This window comes from Teleopsis dalmanni, chromosome 1, assembly GCF_002237135.1.
Source record: "Teleopsis dalmanni isolate 2A chromosome 1, ASM223713v2, whole genome shotgun sequence".
In the NCBI taxonomy this organism is placed as follows: Eukaryota; Metazoa; Arthropoda; class Insecta; order Diptera; family Diopsidae; genus Teleopsis; species Teleopsis dalmanni.
Genome location: NC_051846.1, coordinates 74,408,286 through 74,433,870, shown reverse-complemented (window position 1 = coordinate 74,433,870; position 25,585 = coordinate 74,408,286). Strand labels below are relative to the sequence as shown.

The window sequence follows — 25,585 nt, the reverse complement described above, 5'->3', positions numbered from 1 at the left end:
TATTTTTTGTCGTAATGACGGGTAATGCAGCGTTGCCAACTACTTTATTGTTAGTACATTATATGCCTGCCGTGTACAGCTTTTGTTTCTACTGGATAATGTGTTTTATGTATGTATATTGTTTTTATTTCTTCTTTATTTTTCTCTACTAAAGCTACTGATTTTCGTCAGAATATACATTTTTTTTGTACTCCGACTAGTGCTTTTACACTATTTACAATACCAAGTTTCATTCTATGCATTTACTTTTGGTCTATTGAAGAAGGAGACCAAAATATTTTAGTTACCATTGTTATTTGGATAGTATACGCAAATTGTTAGTGTGGGTGGTGCTGCCAACAACAACCCCCACCCTACATCCCAGCGGCACCATTAGCCAGCGCTGAAAAAGTAAGCGAGGAGGTAATAGCTCTTCGTTTTTATTTTTCTTTGTTTTCGACATTTGTTTTCGACATAGGCAATTTCGGGGTTGAAATTATAAAAGAATGAAGAAGAAAAGCAAAGGAGTATTAAGAATTTCTTGTTTTGCCTGCATTGTATACATTTAGTCTGTTTTTGATTTTAGTGAAGTGCGTGCAGTGAACAATTTTTAATTTTTAAAATTAAATTAAAATCAAAAATATAAATAAAATTTTTGAATTTCTCATAAACTCACTGTAAGTATATGCAAAATTAAGTAAATATATTTAAAATGATAATTGAAATTTTTGTTTTGTATTATGTAGATGCTACTGCGTCAAGAACGATTAATTTACCAATGTGCTGCGAATGCAGTGATTCTAAAGCAATGGGTAAAATGTAGTCAGCTGTTTCAATTGGAAAATTTTACAATTCAAACTGAGGAGGATTTAATTCAGTTTAATGAAGACATCACTGCCGTTGAAGTAGTTGTAAGTTAAATTATATATGTTTCTTACTTTCAATTTCAACTTATTAATATATTCACATGTAACAATTTTACTAATTCATATATTTCTTTTCATCTATTACGTTATTTATAGACTGCATCAATGAGACGCGTTATTAAAAAACAACCAATTACGCGAAAGATTTCGTGGAATTTTGGAGAATGGTACCCAAGGCAAGAAGTCCTTAAGAGCGTTAGAGAATGTGACAGCAGCACTTTTTGGTATGGTATATTGTACATAATTAACTTTAGCGTATACAATAACATATTTTTGTATTTACAGATGCTTTAAGTACAGATGGTAAGCCGGAACAAGTGATCGAGTTGAGTCTGGAAATCTCTTCAAGGTTTTAGTAACAATTTCCAGAAAAATATTCATATATATAAGTATGTTATATTTTTTTATGTAAATATTAATATTTTGATTTTATGAAACATAAATATAAAATATTATTTATTCAAAAAAATTTATAGTATTTTATTTAAAAATCAATAGCATAGGTAAAATTAAAATTTAAGCTAACATATCAGCGCTGATATGTTGCATTACAAATTCGAAAAGGTAAGCTAACATGTCAGCGCTGATATGTTGCATTACAAATTCGAAAAAGTAAGCGAACATGTCAGCGCTGATATGTTGCATTACAAATTCGAAAAGGTAATCGAACGATTCAGCGCTTGCCCGCAATGACATGCACGTGTTAAAGTAATTAGGAGTTTCCTTTGAATAATCAGCGCTAGGCATTACCATTCAGCGCTGAGGGAATCGATTCCTTCAGCGCTGAAAGTCCCGCTGGGATATTTCGCTGTGAACGAACGTATTGTATTGTAAGCATGTATACTGTATGTATGTGTGCTTTTATGCTTGGCAATTCATGCTTTTGTTTTACTCCTTGTTTTGCTGTTGCTTTTATTTTTCACTTTTTTTTATTCTTATTTTATTTTTATTTTATTTCCTTTATCTAATTTTTGTTGTTGGCGCTATGCTGAATCGTCAGTTGTTGCGCCACACTGCAGCAGTTGTAGGTTGTATGTTGATACATACGTTCAAATTTAGGGTTTGCTTGTGTGTGTGCGCTGTTTAACCAATCACAATGGTGCTTTGGTGTGAATTTTTGTTGCATTGTATGTGCGCATAAGCTGTGCCACTGCTGTTATTCATGCAGTCATTCATTCCCATTTTTATGCTGTTTTTATATATACATATATATGTATGCATGAACGTGTATATCATGCATTTTTTATATGAGTTTAGTGTTTGTCTCCCTAAGTGTGGGTGCGAATAGCATATTTTAGCGTACAAATAAAAAGAGAACAAGGATATAAAGCATACTTTTAAAAAAGGATATTACAGCAATTATGTAGTTGTTTAGAAAAAAAAAACTATAATTGTAATAATGACGAAAAGTGAATTAAAAATACTATAACAAAGCACTAAAACTTTTAAAAGCAAAAAAAAAAAATTTATATACACAAAGGAAAAATCTTTTTTTTTATTGTACGTTATAAATGTATTTTATATTCAGTTTTTACTTGCACAATAATTGAAAGTAAAATTGTTAGTGTGTAGGCATTTTACAGCTAACAAATTTTCTGTATATCATATCATTTTATTTTATTTTTTTTTTTGTATTTGTTTGATAAAAATGTATCAAAATGTTTAATTTTATTGTTAGTATACATTCACTAATTTATATTAGTTTACAGTTGTAAAATTTTCCTTTCTCTAATTATTTTTTATATTATGTCTTAAATATGTAAAATTGTGTCGTTCTTCATATTTGTCAAGTCTACAACAAATGTCACTCAAAGCCAAACTGCGCTGTCGTTTCTTGTATTTATTTTGCTTTATTGTCTTTGTTTTGCTTTTGTTTTGCTTTTTTCCAACAATTTTGATATAATATCGACCGTTTTGATCGATTAATTTGCATAGACAAAATCGTGTTGCCATAAGTAGGCTTTTGTTATTATAAATAATTTATTTTTAGACATTGATATTAAATATCAATTTATATTCCGGTCAATTGTTATAATGAAACACATATAAGCAAATTAAACAAAAAAATAAAATTAAAGATTTTTCAAAACTTTAATAACAATAGTCACAGCAGCTCCAAATATCACACACGTTACTAATTATGCTTTTTTTTTTATTTAATTTAATCCAAATCAGTTTAAAGTGACCAAAAAGTTATATATGTGTCCAATACAAACAATACTTAACCTTAAATGCTCAAGCACTATTGTTTTAGCGGACGATTTATTAAGACATCCGAAGTGAATTGATTTTTTAAAACTGCTCTCATTCATTAATAGTTTTAAGTTGCTAATTTATATCTCTTTAAATATAAATAATTTATACTCACAATATCAATACGTAATAGACACATAGCTTATAGGGGAAGAGTTATCGGAACCCGTCCAAACGCTAGATCAGGTTAGGTTGTACAGGCGATCCTAAGAATACACGTGCTCATTGACATATTGTGGTACTGTATAAGGAGCTCATGGGATCAAAAATTACCTTTAAAAAAAATCTTTGGCAAAGCCACTTCTCTATAAAGGGAAGTGCTAGTGTTGACCATGATCATAAAAAAAAGGAAACCCATAAAATAGTGAAATAGTAGAAAGTGTTTACCTATATTCCAAAAACATCACTGCTTTTTTTTTAAAAAGGTCAAGTCACTATATGTCTCTGCAACTCTACAAGCCACTATATTTCATAAAATTACAATTGAAAAATACAAAAATTTCAATTGGATTGACAACATAAGGAAAAACTCAAAACTACTGGAAACTGCACAGAGAGAAGAATTAATAGATATGGTGGGTTGGTTGCTTGCAGTGGCAAGTTGACAGATACACTTCCATTGTCGATTTTTCGTCGTTTTACTATCACATTCCTTGCAAGGAAGCGTAAGAGATAAGAAACGAAACAAAAACTAAATCCAGCACGTTAAATTTAATTTATATACGTATCACCTTACATATAACCACTTCTACATATTACTTACCTACTTTAATAGTCATAATAATTAGTTACCGCGTTTCGAACTAAAGCACGTCCTTCGCTAGTGGATGATTTTATGTGACGATGTTAAACCCTGTGTATGTATGTATGTTGAGCATTTTCCGAGTTAGTGCATCTGGGAACTTTTACTCTATGATGGCTGGGGGTTTTCTGCGGAGTCCCACCCATTTGACAGACTAATTTGAGTATTCCTCATAATCTTCGTGATTATTCAATGATTGATCTAAGATCTTCTTACCGCCACGTACGGTTAGTGTTTACTCTGAGATTAGATAGTGCTAAGTAGAGCAGCCTGTCGGTTTTCGCATATAGCTTCAGAGCTCTGTCCCTTATGTATTTTTTGACCGCATCTATTATAAGGTCTCTTAGCATGTCATTCGTGCGAATGTACCATGGCTGGATCCTGGTAGATCCTGGAGATTTGATACCAAAACAAGGATTACGCTGGCATTTTTAAAGCTGAATTCAATCCGACACATTGCTTTGTATACTCACTCCTAGGGTTCACGATGCACCCACCCAGTTCTAGATATACTTCAGACAATTCATTTCTGTGCAATAATAAATTTTAATAAGAAAAGTGATGATATATCTTCAATGTGTCCTGAAAAACAAAATAAGCAATTTCAGGCTTTGCTTTGATTCCAATGTTAAGATTAGGAAAACAAAATTGCTACTTACTTGCTTACCTGATATAATTACTGAAAAAACTTTCAGCAGATTAAATGCCATAGACTGTTCCAGTTTCTTTGATGATGAAGCAATGGTTATTTTAGGAGTTAAGTGGTTTGTGTATTATGTGTACAACATTGAAGCTAGTCAAATGAATTACAGAGTCCAATACACCAATAAGTTTTATTATATTCATTCCAAACATGATTACAAATTTATTGAAAAAGAATTTTTTCTAAACATATGAATGATATATATATAATACTAAGTGGTAAAAATTTTATTCATATCAGTCATCCATCAAATGAAGATGTGGACTCTATTGCGTTTTCCACCAGCTAGCACCGAATCAAAAGCCTTTCTAGCCAAATCATTATCTTGCATTCGCACCACCAATCCAGCTAAATGTTTATGAGTCTAACTACGTCAATTTCGCGGTATAGCTCTTTTAGTTCATCATACCATATAGCGCAATACTAGTTATCAACACGTATGTAACGATACATCTGCCGAATAACTATTTCTCTTGAATATTCCCAATGCATTCTCTCCAAGTGTTTTATAACAATAAATAAAAACTTGAACTAACAAAAAAGTAAATGTTTGCAACCTCTTCCAAATATGGGCAATCTTTAATTGGGCGTTTTTTCTTCAGTCCATCGTGATTTATTGAGGACTTCTTTTAATCCATAAATTTATAGTCTGTAAATAAGAAATTATTTAAAAAGACAGAAATTATTTAGTAATTTTATTTTATTTAACGTTTTCAACATATTATTATATTATTATTTATGTTTTTTTTTTAGATACCGCCCACCGTAGTATAGTGCTTAAATTATTATTAATATTCTAGTATATTTTTAGAAGAATTTAAATACATTAAATAAATAAAGAAAATTAAAATAATCACTTACCTTCATTAATTTATATACAAAATACTAAAAAATTGTTTATTATCTCTAATAAAATCCATAAATAACTTCTGATCTTAATTTAATTCATACAATAATGATTATCATCAAGTTATTTATTTTCTAGTTCCACAAATAATAATGATATTTTAACAACTTTACCCAACAAATTTAGAACTTCATTTTTAATGTTTACTCCTTTATTGTTTTTTCCAGACTGATATGTACATGTGATAACTACTCACTTTTTATAATATTTTATTCCGAAAGTTGTATCAGCAAATTGGTCAACTTTATATACTTCAGATGACTACCTGCTCATTTTTAATTTTATGAATTTTAACTCTATTCCCCTAATTTATAGACACTCAATACATCTCCTTCTTCTAATACACTCTTTATTCTATATATTTAGGTATATCCATAAGGGCAGTCCTGAAAAATGAGGTTTTTCTGATTAGATTGATTATATAATTTTCTAGTATCTTAGTGGAAAGCAAAATCATGTGGAAAGCAAAATGATGTGGAAAATATTTAAAAGATAAACATTAATATTAAGGTATGATGCAACGTCCTTGAAAATAGATAACTTAGATACAGTTTCGTCCATACAATAACAAACACCGCAATTTTTTTAGTTTTTCCTAATATTAAAATATATAAGGATTTTAAATAATTTTGAAAGGAGGAATTCAAGTTTTTTCGTAGTTTTGAGCTATATTGGTAGATTCCAGAGATATAAGCTGTTAACAATTTATCAAATATTTTGTACATTTTTCAAAAAATTCTAATAAAAATTTTTAATTTTTTTTAAATTTTAAGGACAGTATTGAATTTGTTATATGTATGAATTTACAGAATTCAAAATTCTGGTAAATACCAACATCCGCTCCCATACCGAAATAATTTACTATTTCCCTCAATTTAAAATCAATTTACTCGAACTAAGGCCGTTAATGATCTGAAATATATTATAAATATCAAGATATAGGTAAGTATGATATATATATCCAGCACGTAATGACAAGTGATATATGTTATATGTATATCCAAGAGTTGAACAAATCGTTCAGGGCTCAGGGTTCAACATCACTCGATATATAATATGTTAATTTATTTATTTAAACTTTAATACAGAAATCACTATATATAATGATTATATTGCAAACAATTTCAATCAAAATAAAATTTTACAATTCTTCAATGAAATTTAAAATATATTTTTAATATATTTATTTAAAATGATCGACTCTATCATTTATGAGTGACTACCGCCATCTGTTGTCACAATGTCGCATTATTAGAAATGTTTTTATATATATTCTTTTTCAACACACAGACATTCAACTCCTTACTACCCAGTAGAAAAAGTGGTCTTCGAAGACATTGTCTTCAAGACGGTCTTTGATACCGCGTCCGCATTTTCAAGCAAATTTGCAAAACAATTGCTCAAAACATGAATGTAAATACTCTTTCTTTGCTTTCTCTCTCATTTTTAGTGTTCATAGCAACGTATTTGAATTTTGCCTCAGATGACGCTATGTTTTATAAATGAAGTGACGCAATAATTTTGAAGTGTAGTAAATAAACATTTGTGAAATAAATATTAAAAAAATCAAAATGAATAAAGAAACAAAATCATTAAACTATGAAATATTAAAAAAAAGAAATTAAATCAAAACAAATTAAATATTGACTTAGTTCCTGGAAAATATATTGATATTAATATTGAAGACAATAACTCCAGTGAAAGTTGTTTAAGAAACGAAACAAAGGATGTTTAAAATAAAAAAACTAAAAACACTTGTGAAAAATTAGCTGTTATATTTAAAAAACACAGGATTAACAGGCGTTGTGGTGATGATATTTTAAACCTCTTAAGATCAGAAGGTTTAATTGTACCAAAATCCTTTTCAACGCTTTTGAAAACATATAAATCTTCAACAATTGATGATAGCGAAATGCTATAAATTATTTTATATTAGTTTTAGTTAATTTTAGATATGTTAAGTTATATTAAGTTAATTATTTAAATTAATTTTCATTATGTTTACTAGTTTTTACTAGTTTATTATTAATATCTTAATAAAATTTATAATAATTTATAATAAAATTTATAATTTATTTTTAAAACTTTTAATTTTGAATGTAATTTAAGAAATTATTATATAAAATAAATAAAAGTACAAAATACAACAATTTCTTTCTACTTATTTAAAGAGAAAATTGAAATTCATTTAAAATTTAAAGAGCGCAATAAAAGAGTAAAAATAAAAAAAAGGGTGAAAAAATTATATGAGCACTCCACTAAGAGCGCACAACTTTCTGTCGAATGCGTCCGTTATGCAAGACATGGTCTTCGAGACGGTCTTCGAGACATGTACACAAAAATTCATTGAAGACATTTGGCTAATTTGTATGAAAGTGTCTTCGAAGACCGTCATACATTTGGATCGATCGGTCTTCATGTATGTATCCATGTCTTGAAGACGTCTTCGATGACGGATCGATCCGTTTTCTACTGGGTAATATTTCAACTGAACCATGAAACTTATTTCTATACATGCAAGCACGCGCACCCTAAAGTAACAAAAAAAAGAAAAAATTAAAAATTCAATGCGCTCATGTATTGAAATTCAAGCCCATCTAACCTAAAACCCAACCCTAAAGTACCCAACGAAATGAAATGTAAAAAAAATTCTATCACTGAGGCACAAAAAGCGAAATTTGGCTAAATGCGTACTGCAACATTGTCAACGACTCACACTCACTCACACACACACACACACACACACACACACACACACACACACACACACTGGCACTCGCAATCGAGCTGGAATGGCGTTGCATTCACTGCGTTCACTGCATTGTGCGCAGCAGAGCTCAGAAATTCGGTTCTCTGCCGCCGTTGTGTGCGTACATAGCCTCATTTAACCCATTCACATTCGCATTCGCATTCTCATTCGCATTAATTGTCAGTGAGAGACACTGTGAATGGCACAATGAAGCTAAAAGGGAATTGTAAGCGATTGTCATGAATGACAAAGAATCGTTGTACTCAATGAAAAACGCGCACGAATACTCGCTTTTATGTAATTTAAATTAAAATTTAAATTAAAAAAATATTTGTTGTTATAACAATGAAATGAAAATGGCAATTGTTGTCTATAAATGAGGTTAAGTTCTTTAAACGATCTGTTCTTGTTCTATTGTGAACTTTACGACTTTAACGTTTATTGTTTTATTAATGACTTCGTTAACATTTAGAAATTAGCAGCCATCCAGACGTTAGACTCTTCCGTTTTTTATCTATGTTATGTTATCTTGGGTTCAATGATATTCTTTAGTTGAGAAAGTAAGAGACTATGTTCTGTCCCTGTGTTCTGTCCTAAATCATTGACAAATAATAGTTTCTAGAAGATCTATTTTTAGTGGTTACATCTCATGTTTTTTTATCTATGTAATCTCGGATTCAGTGATATTCTTTAGTTGAGAAAGTAAGAGATTATGTTCTATCCCCGCATTCTGTCCTAAATCACATTTACAAATAATTGTTTCTAGAAGATCTATTTTTAAAGGTTACATCTCGCGTTTATTTTATCTATGTAATCTCGAGTTCAGTGATATTCTTTAGATGAGAAAGCAAGAAATTATGTTCTGTCCCTGTAAATCACATTGACAAATAATTGTTTCTAGAAGATCTATTTTTAGTGGTTACATCTCACTTTTTTTTTCTATGTAATCTTGGGTTCAGTGATATTCTTTAGTTGAGAAAGTAAGAGATCATGTTCCGTCCTAAATCATTGACAAATATGGTAATAGTTTCTAGAAGATCTATTTTTAGTGGTTATATATCACGTTTTTTTGTCTATGTAATCTTGGGTTCAGTGATATTCTTCAGTTGAGAAAGTAAGAGATATAAATTTACAGTGATCTATCATGGAAGCTATAATAGTAGATTTTTTTTGTAAAACTAAACAACTTTTTAGAACATAATTTGTTGGGGTTAGCTTGTCGGAATTTAGATATAGATATATCTGTCAATGACGCGGATGATATCTTGTTTATGACTATATAATATTGCTTTTAATATAAAATGTTTTTACGGTATGAACCCACTAAACAATTATTTGAAATTAATTCCCGATTCAATTATAATGTTTTTGTTAAAGAAATAATGTAATGATCCATTATATTTGGTTAAGTTTAATCTATAACTCAGATATCCTCTGTTAGTAATTTAGTTCAATTTTGTTTAGTTCTCAATTCCTGGTTCAAAAATCGCATCACTTTTAATAATAATTTTTTTAATTTTGAGTCTTTTTTCAGATATCGGATACGATTTCGCGTCCACTGATCTTCTGCAAAAATGCAACAATTGATTGGGCGACTGTTGATTTGATATGGACAGTGTAAAACTTTTTTATTGCTACTTGGCTGTCAGTATAGTATACATATGTATTTATATGTATTTACACCTTTTCATATTTATCTTTTCTTTTGCACAGCGACTTTATGCAAAATCTAATATTTTGTAGCTCTGGCAAATCCAATCTTGTTGTGAAGTTTGTTGAAAAATTAATAAAATCTACTAATTTTTTCAAATGGTTTAATTATCTATAATGTAAGGTAATCTTTTGAATTTTTATTAGTTTTTAGTTGTAACTTTTCTGTACATTTTGTAGAAAGGAAAGTTCCACACCAAAATCCCCACACTAGCTGAACGCCATTTCATAATAATGTATATCTTTTCATTTAATGACTACTTTATTCCTTAGCACAATTAAACCTGAAGTGTTTCTTTACATATCGCAGTGACATCAATGAATGGGCAATTGTTTCTCTTTTTAAATTAACTTTATGACGTCTCTCTCTTTTACTTCATAGAATGTTATAGAAAAATTATTATTAATAAACAAGTGGGGATTACATCACTTATCCATTTCATTTAGATTAAGTAATATTTATTAAATTTTCTATATTATTTAATCATCCCCAATAAGCATATATTACTTTTATATCTTCTTCCTTAATCTTTATTCTATTATTATTTTCCTTAATTTTTATTTCATCATTTTTTCAAGTATAGTTCGGTTTTATTGTGTAGACATGTAGATATTGGACAGAATACTGATTCATTGTCTTAGCTATTTATTAAATACGGATTTATCATAATACAAACCCATACTACTCCATTTAGCATTTTCCTTATTTTGTAAGTATCATTATGACACTAAATAATAGAACTAGAAATTTTCTTTAATTATATCCGTGAAATGACTTCACCCATTAATACTATTAATACTTATAATGAATAGCTTGGTATTCTGCTCATATATGTAGATATAGTATTATTAAACTACACATAATTTTATTATATGTAGTATTGTATATATTATATATAATGTCATTATTTTAAATAACATTTCCAATAAAATGAAGCAAATATTAACTTAAAATTTATTGGAACAAAATATACTAATAGGTATAAATATATAATATAAATGATTTTGTATAGAATTTCCCTAGTAATTCTTTAGAGGCTTATTTTTCGCTTGTAAGGTAAGCCAGAATTAGCTTGGGAATATAGCATATAGATTCTGAAATAGTGAAAATCCTTAAATAACTGTTGAATGACTATTGGATCAATATTAAGTTACTGTGTGGTGTGGCCTTTGGTCCAAGCTATATTTTTTTGTAAATGATGAAATAATAAAGTCAGTCTAGAAATGATGGTTATTAATGGAAGTTAAATTACAGATACAAAATTGGTAAATATATTATTTTAAGAGAACAGTGTTAAGAATGTAATTTTGTTTTTTTTCAATGATGTGATTGTGATGTGTCATTACCTAATTTTTTTTCTTTGTTTGTTTAAGGTTACACAAACCGTGTTTATGTAGATAATACTCATTTTGTCGATGCTTTTAAAATGAATATTCGTCAAGTTTAGTACTAGCTATATGCCACCAAGTCAATGAAAATTATTTCAAAAAAATTCAGTACCCTAAGATATTCCTTTAACGTAAAATCTAGCAAATATATTTAAATAAAAATTGGAACAATTTCGCAATTATAAGTGTTTTTCATTTCTTTATACTTTCGGAATCACAATATGTTCAATCCTGTTGGTATTGTAGTAATATTTCTGTTATTTGTAACACTGAACACTGGAAGTTCAGACTTTCCCGAACCTATAAATAATGTTCAATTTTTTGATTATTCGTTACATACTATTATTGGACAGCTATTTTAAAGATAAATGTTAGTTGACAATACATTACTAATACTTTTATAATATACTCTAAAGATGCTTTCTACTCGTTTCTCTTTATTGTTTTAGGGGTCCGTAAAGTAAAAAATTGAGTTAACAAAAGTTACACCCTTAAATAAAGTCTGTAATGAAGCAAATAGTAGTAATCAAATTAAATCTTTCCAATATCACAAAATGCTATATTCTATATAAAACTAATAAAAATTAAAACAGAACATCAATTATAATTTTTCATAATCAGCGGAAATAAATTGTATTATGTCAGTATTCTTAGTAACCATTCTTCAATGCAATTCATAAATTCAGTGCAGTTTATTCTTCGCTGAGTGCACAGTGACATTTACAGATTTATTGGTCAATGAATTAATATTCATACAATATTCATACAATTAATAAATAATTCAAGGGCAACCTTGCCTAATTCAACATCAACCATTAATCCGTCACAACAATATACCCACACAACTCCGGAGCAGCATTTCTAAATGATAGATAAGTACAACAATGAACCAAACATATTACAAAAATTATAATTCTGAATGAATTAAGTGAGTAGTATATGCCCCCATCTTCCACTCTAATGATGTATTTTACAATGATTACCAATCAATAAAATTCAGGAACACAAAAGATGTGTGCCGCATGGATATGGGTGAGCATCGAACGCATCTTCGACGAATCAAAAATACGTGTCAATTTGAATAGATTGCAGATTTTGAAACAGTTTTTTTTGTCATTCACTTAGAATTATCCATGGTTAGTCGATGTCCTTAATATCCTTAATAATGTTTTCCATGCACATGTAGTGCTATTATAGTTCACAGTCCATTCTTTAGTGCAACGTCACTTTTTCTTTCTCTATGTGGAACCTTTCCAGTTTTGTCCCTGGGGAATTTTTTGGCAGGTTTTAAACGTTTTTTCTTCTGAAAATGTGAAAATTTATTTAAATTGCATGATTTCATTTTAATGGAAAATGAATTGATTTCCTTGCACAACGAAGTGAAAGAAAAATGAGGGTCAGATTAATGTAATTTATATGATATTCTGTAATAAATTGAAGCATTTTGCTACATATACTCGTATATCTAGATTTTCATTCTTATTTATTGAAATACTCGTGCTCGTATATACATTTGCATACAAGCATAAATTAGAGAATTGCCTGTGGATTTTTATATTAAAAAAGATTTTATCTTAATATTGAGAAAGGCAATTCCATTGCCTTCGACTGACTTTGACTGGTGTGTATATTACATTTCTTACATTTTTAATCTATCGAAATTATATATAATAAAATTAAATGCACATTTATTTAATTAGCCGAGGCAGAAGACACTCTTCATACAAGAAAATTCAGTCAAGTGAAACTATTTCTTGAAACATTTGACTTAACAGCATATAGGGTCGATTCCAAAGTTCTAACCTAAATCTTCAATACTACTGACTTAAGTCATGCTTAAATGATCAAATTTTCTAAGTAAATTCTTAGTTAATTCAGTTTTGAGGTTTAAGACTACAACTATGAAGTCGTCTCTCAAAGTCTCTTAGATCGGCGTGGCTGAAGTCTGGTTTTATTATTGAGAGGAGCTGGCAAAGGTTTTGTTGAATGATTCAGCAATTCCTCAATTTAAATTTAAATTTTGAAATTTGATATATGGTATATCTGGGTAATTCTGATGAAGGAATTCTTTTACATGATTAAATATAAACAGTTCGAACTGTAGTGTATTTCTAGGTAATTCTGATATAGGAATTGTTTAACATGACTTAATAAAAACAATGCCAACTATAGTTTATAAAGAGTTTCAGTTTTCTAATACAAAGATACCTAATGATCACAATATTCCCGATACAAAGAACGAAACATGCACTTTAAGGAATAGATATATGGATCGGTTACACAACTATCATAATATCGCAACTTCAAACCGAATAGATAATAGTTTAACAATAAGAAGACATAAAAGAACACATACTTGAACTGTCGTATAGATTTGGACGCTTTTAAAACATTTAAATCTGTAGAAATATAACATGAGTTATTTGAATGAGAAGCTTATTTGTTACCATTTTGAAATTGTTCATAAAGTCTACTTATTATCTCAAGAGAGATTGTTTGCGGCTAAATTGAGAAAAAACGAAACCAATTGGAAAACGTGGTTCACGTTCGAAGCACTTGGAAACAAATGGTCGCTTGTGTTTTTAGCAAAACTGGTCATGTGGCAACTATATGGATACCATTACGTCAATTTCGAATGGTATATAATTATTTATTAACCGAAAGTCTTCGGTGTAATATGAAAAACAAACAAGCGCCATCAGATCATCAAGACAATGCGAGTGCTCACACATCTCGTCTAACAACCAACTATTTAAACATTTAAAAATACAATTTGATGGGTCATTCGCCGTACAGTCCTGATTTGACACCCAATGGTATCTATTTGTTCCCGAACCCAAACGTCAAAATTTTTCTTTATCCTTTATTAATATTCTTCACTATCACGTGGACAACGATCGGAAGATTTTTGTCGGCAGAAGAAGCCGTTGTTGCATTTAAAAATCATGTTTGGAGCTATCTGAAGAAGATTTGAAAAAAGGCTTTGACAAACGGTTCGAACGCATACAAAATCATAAAGACGAATACTTCGAAAAACAAAAAAGTAATTTTCAACGACAAGTTAGTATGTTTCATTATAAGGCTCAAAATATAATTAGAGTTCCTCGTATTAGATATAATTTGACAATTATTGTAATAAAAATTATCACTAATTTATAAAAAAATTTGATTAATAATAATTTAAACATAAACATGAGACATTCGTATCTCTCTATATTTTATTTATAAAGTATATGGGATTATATTTTTTGTTTATTGTTTTTTACAAATTATGAAGTTCAATAAAGACTTGTTTAATTAAAAAGTCGATACCTTTTTACTTCATTTATCTTTTATTAAAATTGACAAATTACACAAAATTCTCAGTAAATTCACTTGTATGGACCAAAAATCGTTTTATACTTTAACTTCATTAAACGAATTTAAATGGGCGGGATGCAGATTACAATACTATTCGTACTTTCTTTAGGAATTATTGTTCAATTGATTGTTGCAAAAATATCTTTTACTATTTCCGATTCATAGTTTTCTATTCAATTTATATTCATAAAAAAAATGTAATACACTTTGCTTTTTAATTTTTTTGCTTTTGTTATTTTAGCAACACTGACCTATGTCCACAATGTACTTTGAACCTACCGGATATTGCATACCTTTACTTATGCAAACAATTATCCTTTTCTGGAAGAAGTACAATAAATGCTTCCACATCTATCCATCCCTTGGTACGAAGAAAATTGCCCAAGAGGAAAATTGTGCGTGAGAAACTATTTCCGCATCTTGGCATTGTGCAGTTCAGTGTAAAATCGGAAGTTAAACAAATATTTTGATACAATTTGTGGTATTTACTTAAAGGATAATTCCAGGAACATGTGTAAACATGTGTAATTATTACTTTAGCAAGCATTTTTATCTTTTGGTATCTTTGGCATAATTGGTTTTTGTGGAGTAATTATGTGACAAAGAACTGGGTAGGAGTGTGTATTTAAATAATCTTTATGTATATTTGTATTCAACATATATATAGGTATAGTATATATATGTTGTTCTGCTTAAAAATAATAATTGGGACATATACAGACCATAACAATACACGTATTTGTGAAATGCCTGTTTTTTTGCTAGTTGATTCTTGAGATTAAGAATTGCATTTCATTGCATTTTTTTTTTTTTGCATTTAAGCACTTGGAAAAAATATATTCCCACATGTTTTGTGATTCATTATGAAACCATGTAAAAACCCTGCATAGTACATATATGCACTCTGAGACCCACTTAAGTTCTGTTAAGTCTTAGAAGGCCCTAGAATTTCAATGCACCCAGAAAAGATGCAGTAGGAATACAGAATGCCTTTACAAAACGTGTTAAAGCGAAGCAAATTCATTAATTTCGAGGCACTCATACGTCACAGTTCATTAAACCAAAAGACACTAAATGTCATAATTTATTAAATATGAGAAATCAATTATAAGCAATCATTAACTTTACACAAAATCAATGTGAAAATCTCAGACTCTCCCGGTTCGCATATGCAAATGGCATCGCACGGAATCGGCAGCCTCACCGATGCGAAGGCACTCCTGGCCACTTAACTAAACGACGTCAATTTCTATTTTGTTGCTTGCAACTTAGACGGAAACTTTGTGTGGATATAATGTAAGGGCAAGACTGAAGTGTGCTGGATGCGAAAAATATGAAATATGAAATAATGGAAAAGTTTTTAAAGCGAAATTGAAACGAGCCACTTAAGACTCCGTCTACGGCGGTGGTGGCGTTGGTTTCATTGGTTTGGTTTATTTGGTTCGCTTCCCTCCTTTCCACAAATTAAGAAGTTGACGTTTGCAGTTAACAATCTCGCAGCAAAATAATTAAAATCTAAAGAAACCAATTGTAGGGCAACGCACAATAGCACTCTTCGGTTCCCGATTCCGATTCCGATTCCTGTTGCATATAAGAAGTGTATGGAAATTTCATTGTTGCTTGTTTGTCGAAATATACAGTTCAATCAGTTCTTCAAGGAACACTTTCCAACAACACGGCCGATTTTATGTGGCACAAACATCCTTGGAAGCTTTAGGGGTTGATTTCATATCGTTAAACACATATGCTTATTTGCTTTGTTTCGTGATGCATTTAAAACCTTAAATGTACTTCAAAATTTTGATTTCTACTCTAAGGATTTTTGTTCTACATATTAAAGAAGTGGCCACTTATGTTAGCTGAAGTGTCATTAAAAGGTTTTTGGTTTTTATCGCGTTTAGTGGTAAGCGTAGAATCCCACGGTTTGTTTATGACCACAAGCCCAGTGGAGGGTCACGAAATTGGCAAAAAATGTGAGAAAAAATTTCTGTTTCCAAAAAATTTTAATCCCAAACTTTTAAGGTAATTGAGCTGAAAATAAGTTTGAACTTAAGTAATTAAAAATTATAAAAAAGCTAAACAAAATATGTGGAAAATATATTATATAAATAATTAAAAAAAAATTTTTTTTGATTAATTAGTTGGATCAGTTATAACTCAACACAGAATTTGTACTTAGCCGTAATATTTATTTTGTGTAGAATGTATAGTAATTTATGAAATATAATTATTATATTAAATATTAAATACACATGCACAAAGCCAGTCTCTAAAAAGACTATTCAAGGTACCATGGAACATTGAGGACGGAGGACATCCTCAGGGATCTTAAGATTGATTCAATCAAAAAATACATAAAGGATAAAGCCCTGAAATTATTTACGAAACTGACAGACTTACCAACATCGCATCTCAGAATGGTTACAAGCTCCTCGGGGCGGTATGCGTAGAAAGGAATTATGAAGAAACCTCGCAGTTAATAGAGAGTAAAAGTGCTTAAGTGCACTGACTCAACGAGCATCAACATCAAAATAAATATATTTAATATTATACAATATATATAATTATAGAATATAGAAATAATACTGTATAAAAATTGTAAATTAATTAATAATTTCTAAATAATTTCTAAAATAATATTAAGTAATATAAAAAGTATCCGTCGTTTATTTATAGCAAAATGTTGTTAGTATCCATATATCTCGCAACACTAGGTAATGTTAAAACTATTAGTGATTTTAAAATGAGTCAAATTTCTAAAGAAATATGCCTTATTATTTACTTATATATTTATTTAGCTTAAAGAACCCGTTACCGAGTTCTGGCCTGACGCAGCATATCTCTGCAGGCGCCTCTGCCGCGTGCGTCTCTTTTCTAGGGTCGTACATCAACCCTAGGGTGTCTGCATTGATCTATAGACATGGTCTTCCTCTGCGCCTTCTTTCTTCAATTACCGCTTCAAATACCTTTTTCTCTGGAGCATCTTCATCTATTTTCATGACATGACGAATTCAATAAAACCGTTGGATTCGCTTAACTTTATTAATGTCGTGATAAAGCTCATACAGTTTATGGATCATTTAGATGTGGTTGTAATCGCCAACTTGTAGAGGACCAAAGATCTAACGATAAAATTTTCTCTCGGAAACTCCCAGTGCTGTTTCATCATTCTGTGATAATCTCCATGCTTCTACGCCATACAGAAACACAGAAAGGATAAGTGACATATAGAGCGTAAGTCTTGTTTGTCCAGAGAGAGCTCTATATTTCAATTCTCTGCTAAGCCCACAGTAGCACTTATTGGCAATGGTAATTCTTCGACTGATCTCAAGTTTGACATCGTTGTTGTTCATTACGACGATGCCAAGGCAGATGTGATCCTTGATAGATGAAAGTAAAGTCGTCAGCCACTACGTCGGCGTCAGACTACCAGTAGACGACATATACTTCGTTTTGCCCTCATTCTCCGCGAAGTCCATTTTTGCAGATTCCTTTTCGATAGCAGCAATGACAGCTGTAACATTACGCTTGCTACGCTCAGTGATGTCGATGTCGTCCGCGTAAGCAAAAAGCTGGACACATTTGTAATATATTGATCCATTACGACAAACATCTGACCTTAGGAGATCTGTAAATTGTCTATAGCGACCCCTTATGGGTATATAAACCTGCTTTATAATCGACAAAAACGTGGGAATCGACGTTAGGTTATGCATTCCCCATTTAATTTTTTATTATTATAAAAAAAATTATACTGATGTAAAAGTATCCCGAAAAATGTGTACGATTTATGAAGAGAATGTTGTGAGGAAACGCATGAATTTTTAATATCAGAGATACAATCTCGCTGATTGTTCCATCACTAAAAAGTCGATGAAATATTGCAAATAGTTGAGCGAGACTAACATGAAAGCTGTCAGAAGATAGCAGAGGCATTAAAATATCTTCGATATAACCGTTTGAATTTATTAAAAAAGAATAGGGTTCGCAAAAATGCTCAATGACATCACAAGAATTAACGCAAAGAAATTTGATTGACCGAATCACCATCAATAAAACAATGTTGAACTATTAAGAGTGATGAAAAACAGATTAGCAACGGTAATATCCAATGAAAGTACTCAATTAAGAAGCTAGCGAACCTCGTTAAACCACTTCAAGTCCTGAATTGAGGGCATACAATATTATGTTAAGTGCTTCATGGGTGCTTCATATAAAAAAATTGTCTAATAAGAGCTATTCTAGCCTAGTGCAACGGTGAAATTTGTCCTTTAGTAGTCATAACTCGACTGATTGAATTAAATAATTCAGCTAAAGTGAAAAAAATGGAACAAGATAAAAAGACTTGTGTTCCAGTGTACACTTTTGTTTCATGATTCAAAACAAATTGATAGAACTAGGTTGAGAAATTTTAATGTGTCCATCGTTTAGCCCTAACCTTGCACCATCAGAATACTATTTATTTCAAGCTGTAGGCCAAAAACCTGCTGAAAATTAAATAACAAAGATTTTCTTTGATAAGCAGTTAAACACCGATTAAAATTCTGAAGCTATACAAAAAACACCCATTATTAATATCCAACATTAGTTTAAAAGTTCATATCTTAATGTCAAAATAATATTTTAATTACTAATTTAATAAATTAGAACTAAGAGAGTAAATCCATACATGTCAGCTGTTTTATGTACAAATCTCTGCTCATTATTGCCACTGCCTACAGATGAGAGCATATCGCTGAGCGAGCTTACTAACAAATATTGCTTAGATCTTATCGTAGTAATTAAATTAACTGATATATTGCCACAAAACGTAGTACACTTACTCTACAGAAACTGAAAAGTGACAATTTTATTCTTATTCTTGTCACTCCAATATATTCTTATACTTACTCTAATATGAACCATTTTCTTCCGGTGCCATTTGTTGAGACAGTTTTTTATTTAACGGTATAAGTAGTCCTTGCACATACTATCTGCTTATCTCCACATCCTTAAGTATAATCGATAAAAACATTCGATAAAAGACTTCAAAAAAGTTGATAATAAATACGTATTAATTATACACTTTAAATAATTTCGTTATACTAAATTAGTGCAGCTAATATGCACTTCTTCAATTGGTACAAAATTATTTCAGTTTTTCTAAAGATATTTTATTCAATAAATCTTACCTTAATTTAATAAAACGTGACAATATTAATCTATATATTATGTTGAAGCTATTTGAGCTAGTGCACTTCAGCACTTTTACTCTTTCTTAACTCGAGGTATTTTCAAAACCCCTCTTTACGCTTTGACTGGATTATTGTTTATCACTTCATCCGACTAAGCAATAATAATATTAATCTGATGCTTTTATTTCAAATATTTATTCCTCATTGTACAAACAATATTTTTCAACGAAAAAAAAAAATAAAAAATTTTTTTATTTAAAATAAAAATATAATACTAATTATATAAAATATTTTCGATATTTAAAAAATTAATTGAAATATTTTCCAAATTTTTAGCAGCCGTTCTTCATCCAACAACTAAAACTTTTTTCATTGGCTTCATTCTCGTTACCGTTTCTTGAGGTTCATATTTCAAGCCTGTCGGGCGAAATTCCACACAGCAGGATACGTAAAAACATCCACGTCCGTCCGTGGTTTCAGTTTTCTTACATATAGTATTTTCCTGACACTGGCTTAGCTCTTTTACAATTTGAAAAATGCTTATTTCGAAAAACCTCAATTAAATTGCATTCAGTGACGTCTGCACACCTTGACAAAGAAACCAAAACTGTTCTTGTCAACTGCAGTTGCAGTTTGTTGGGCGTCACCAGTGGGCGTCAATTAGCAAATAAAGAACTCAAATTTACTCACTTTCTATGTTTATCTTTAGAAATAAAGATTTTTCAACTGGAAATATAAAATTATGTTATAACTCCGTTATATAGAAACAATAAAATATGTTTATTGTAGTATTTATAGGTTCTATGTTAGGCCATATAAAAAGAATTCTACGTTTTTAATCAAAACATTGTCTTCAAGTTCATAAAAATATCTGCTGAAAATATATTAAAAAAAATATTTATTCATATTAAAATGTATTATTTATATCTAAGGTGGTTATTACAAATACATTAACACTGACTTGAATACCTAGTAATGGAGCAAGGTGATTAAACAGCTTGCAATCCTAAGAAGAAAAGTTCTCCAATTATGAATCAGCACCTTGACTAAGCCCTTTTAAGGCTTACGGTGGTCTAAAAAGGTAGTCTCATTTGTGTCAATAATAAAAATGTGAGAAGTTTCTGCCATCTGAATTCCGATTAATCAATTGTTGATTCTACTAACAATAGATCTATAGATACAACAATAGATAGGTTGCAGTGAAACATTTTTTTTAATAATAATAATATTAAAACTTATGTATATAATCGTATAACATTGAACTAATTTAACTCGAATCACAAAGAAGATCTAAGAGCAACCAACATTGCTAACATACTGCAATTTATACTTAAGGATGTGGAAAACAACCGTCAAGTAGAGAAGAAGAAAAGTCACGGTCTCTTTTTTTAAGAGAATGTTAGAATTTATAAGGATACTATTCATTTGTAGGCTATTCAAAAATAAATCACATTACAAACCATTTACTCACTACTAAATCTTCTAAAATCTGAAAAAGAAATTATATTTTATTCTATCCAGTTTTACTATTTGTGGAGTTATGAGAATTTTAGTAGTGTCTTATTTCAATGAATTCCTTAATAGTTACTCATAAATATTTGGCGTAACTTTTTCTTTCAGAGAAGCAAAAAAGACTCGTAACTTACAAAAGAAAACATGTGAAGCAACAACAATGCTCTTAAAATCTTCAGAGTTAAGTTTTACTAGCCACAAAATCAGTCTATTGTGAATGTTCATTGGAAATATGTTGCAAAATTCCACTCATCCATTAAAATCATATGAGAATTTCATTTAGTAATAAATTCAAATAAATTAATTAATTTTAATATATATAAGATAAAAATACTTACCATTGCCATTCTAATATTCATTCCAATATATCAAAAACTCTTTTAACATATTTTAAGAGTGATGTCAATTGGTTTTAACCAGACTTAATGCTGTTTTTTTACAAATCTGAAAGAAAAATTACGGCTATTCCCGCTTAAACTTGTAATTACGTTGGTATGCAATTATCGAGTGGAACAAAATTTGCTCTTACATTATATATATTAATACCTATACTCGCTACGCGAGACATTGGCATCACTGTTACAATCTGTCAAGTGTTATGTTTTGGCAAATAATAAATCTTGCATTTGAGCACATAATGCAAGCAGTTTACATTGGAATGGAAAGGAATGGCAAAAATGTTGGGAATTTCAATATAAAACCCTAAGATTTTTTCTTTTTCCTCAATTTTTAAATTTATGAATTTTTTGAATTTTTTTCGAATTTTTATTAATATATGATTTTTGGAATTTCCAATGAAGGTTTACAATAATTCGCTTATGGCGTTGGTAACACTTTTATTTACTGGCCAGTGTGTTTGAACAGTATCCCTGTACTGGCCGAGGTAGAAAAAATAGCGCTGTTGTTTTGCGTACATTTCGGCCAGTATAGGCCAGCAACTTGCTGTTTTTTGCCATACTTGCGAGCCACCGAAAAGGCTTATTGATAATGCATCTCTTGCTTTCACACCAATAACTACTATATAGCTCATTTGTTCATACGGCTCTAAAATCATATATTACGCATATACAAAACTGAACATAGGTAACTTAAAGTAATAGCTAATTGTATTACCACTGTAAACGAAACACGATATCGAAATCGTTCGGAACAAGTTATAATTACGGGTTTTTAGGACACGACAATGTTATCTGTAGACAAATCCCTATGACATAAATCCCTATGATTTAAATTTTTGGAACTTCGTTGATATAGCCAGAAAGTTACATTGTGCTTATACAAGTACATATATTATCATAATCATATATATTAAAATTTTAAGGTGTCTTACTTCAATATACGAATTCATTATTTTTTAATTTTGAAATATTGCTGCTGTGATTATTTTTTTTTTTATTTTTCAAAATATATCAAAGGCATTTCCACAAATAGGAAATGTTCAAATCAAAATTACTTTTAAGTTTCTTTCAACTTTTATTGCTCCACTCTATTGTACACCTACAATCCCTTTATATTTTTTATAACGAATTTTCTTGACTCCATTCTGTTGACATCAACTTTCTATCGTCAAAGGATTTTAAAATCACGTGTAATTATTTTGAACTCATTATTTTACTCTTACTTTGACATTTCCCAATTGTCAATTGTTGTTTTGAATCCTTTTTCATTTTCATTTTCATTTAATTTTTTTTTTCCTTTTTTTCGATTTTACTTTAACTTGATTATTTTTTCAGCGTTTGTTGCCTTTGATTTTTATGGGTTTCTTAGCGTAATTAATTTTCAATTTTCCAAATGATTTTTCCTTATACACCACAAAGTAAAATTGATTCCTTTTGATTTGGCTTTGCAAGTGATTAATTTTTTATTGTCAACTTACCGTCAAAGGATATGCAGCACTCATTCAAACACTCAAAGCAAAAATTCGAAGCAATTTGAAGTATAATATTTCTACTTTGATTTAGATAATTAATTTTTTTGTTTTTAACACATATTATAAAATAGTAGAAACTTAGATTATATACTCCTATTTTAATACATTATTTACTTATGAAAAAACTATTTATAGCAATAATAATTAAAAGAGAAATTATCTACTAAATGCTGCAATTTATGTACTGGGTAAACTTTCCAGGACTCAGACAAAGCAAAGCACTGATAACACCGTACTCCTACAAAGACATTCTTAAATTCTCAAAATTTAATTTAAGGTTAATAACGGGTTTCATTACAGGTCATTATGGTCTGAAATATCACCTTCATAAACTACAATTATCTGCTAACACGGAATGCAGAGTATGCCTCGAAGATGAGGAAACGACTATGCACATTCTTTGTGACTGTCTAACTTTAATAACGCACAGAAGAAACCTGTTTCATAAAGAATTTCTGTCACCAGATCAGATTAAGAACTCTTCTCTAGATTTAGTGCTAGACTTTGTTCACAAAGCTTTAAGGAACTTTGTTTAATCAATAGTGAAACTGGTACAATAGGTCTTTCTGGCCGCAGTACCGGCTGTTGGGCAATTTTCACGACTGCTCTTTAATAAATATATAATAAATAAATCTAATAAATAATCCTTCGATTTATTCATTATACTCTTTCATCTTCAATTAAACTCCAATTATTATACTTTTTCATTTATTATTTAAAATAATTTAATATATATAATTCTTTATTTATTTTAAAGTATTAAAAAAAAATATTTGAATTATTAGGAAAGTGTTGACTTCACTCTGTTAACTCAGCGGGTGGTGAGATATTAGAAGAAAGTCCTCGTGTACGTTCCATAAAAAACAAATAATTCTGAATTCGCGTGTTCGAAGTACGTTTCAGATTGATTTTCAAAAATGTTTGTTTAAGCTTGAGAAACATGCATTCGCCTTAAGGTGTCCTTTTATTCGCACTCAATCGTCTCATAGCCTGTGAGGACTCATGCTCAGGACTCCCCAAGTGGTTGTCGCTTTTGTTTACTTCTTGTGTAGCGACTTTCGCGAATTTTTGAAATTCGTCCTTTGTTGAGTTTTGATTTCACTGCGTTTACATTTGATTTGAGCATTGATTCCAGTTTAAGAACATTTGTGTCCTCTTCAGGTTTGCTTACCTCTCACATTTGTTTGTATTCCATTACGAAACTGAAGTGGCAAATCATTATTTTGAGCAGGAAATTTAATTAAAACTTTGTGGTGAGATACCCTATTTTATATTTTATTTTATGCACAATATTATAAAGATACATATCCTTTCTATGTTAAGAACGCTGAAATGAAAAATCATTTTAACTTTAATTTTTTTTAAATTTTTCACCTATCTTCAGTTTAATATATTGAAATTTTGTACTCCATTTCGGAAAATTTCAAATTTCTATTTCAAATATGTTAACAAAAATAAACAAGATTTTTTATACATGTACAATAAATAAATTCATTTTATTTAAAAAAACATTTTTATGGTGTTGTAAAAATTTGCTTAAATTAGGTTGGGCAAAAAGTGCTTGGCATTTTTCTGTTCATTGAACAAAAATGCAATAACTTCAAAATGGCGACTTTTTTGCGTTTAATATATAGCAAATCTGTTGATGTTAAATAATATTTTTGTGAAATCTTTAATTCATTAATACAGAGCGAAAATATTTGAAACTTCGAAAAAAAGTCGCATATTTCTGTAATCGTTATTTAAAGAAATCCTAATTTCTACAAAAATCTAGTCAAGTAACCATTAATAACACATATCTTAAAAATAATTCTTCCAAACAACTTGAGTCATACAGTCTGTTAGAAGTCGTTTAAACATTTTAAACTAGTATGTTATATGGAAATATGGTCACACATACTGTTAAACATACATAATTTGCGACGTTTATCACAAATTATACAACCGAGAAACATATGAAAAATATAACTTAAAATTGCCATACCTTAAATGATGGTTTAAAGGTGATATGTAGGTGTATAAAACTATCTCATTTACAAACTTTTCCAATCTCTCAAACAGAATTTATATTTATAATAAAAGCCTGGTCTAAAAAGGAATATCCAAAAGGATTTGATGTAGCTAAATTTGACTGCTATATTATGGCTAATGTTTCAAAGAAAGAATGTAGAGAGAGCACAGGAATCTATTT

General features: G+C 29.8%; 1 protein-coding gene across 1 annotated transcript in view; it reads right to left on the bottom strand.

The window, feature by feature from the left end:
• Positions 1-18,188: 18,188 nt before the first annotated feature.
• LOC119685245 (glutactin-like) overlaps positions 18,189-25,585 on the bottom strand; it is a 20,585-nt gene continuing 13,188 nt past the window's right edge. The window contains exon 5 of the mRNA XM_038099483.1: positions 18,189-18,350. Coding sequence (XP_037955411.1) covers positions 18,189-18,350 — 162 coding nt within the window. The remainder of the gene's footprint in view (positions 18,351-25,585) is intronic.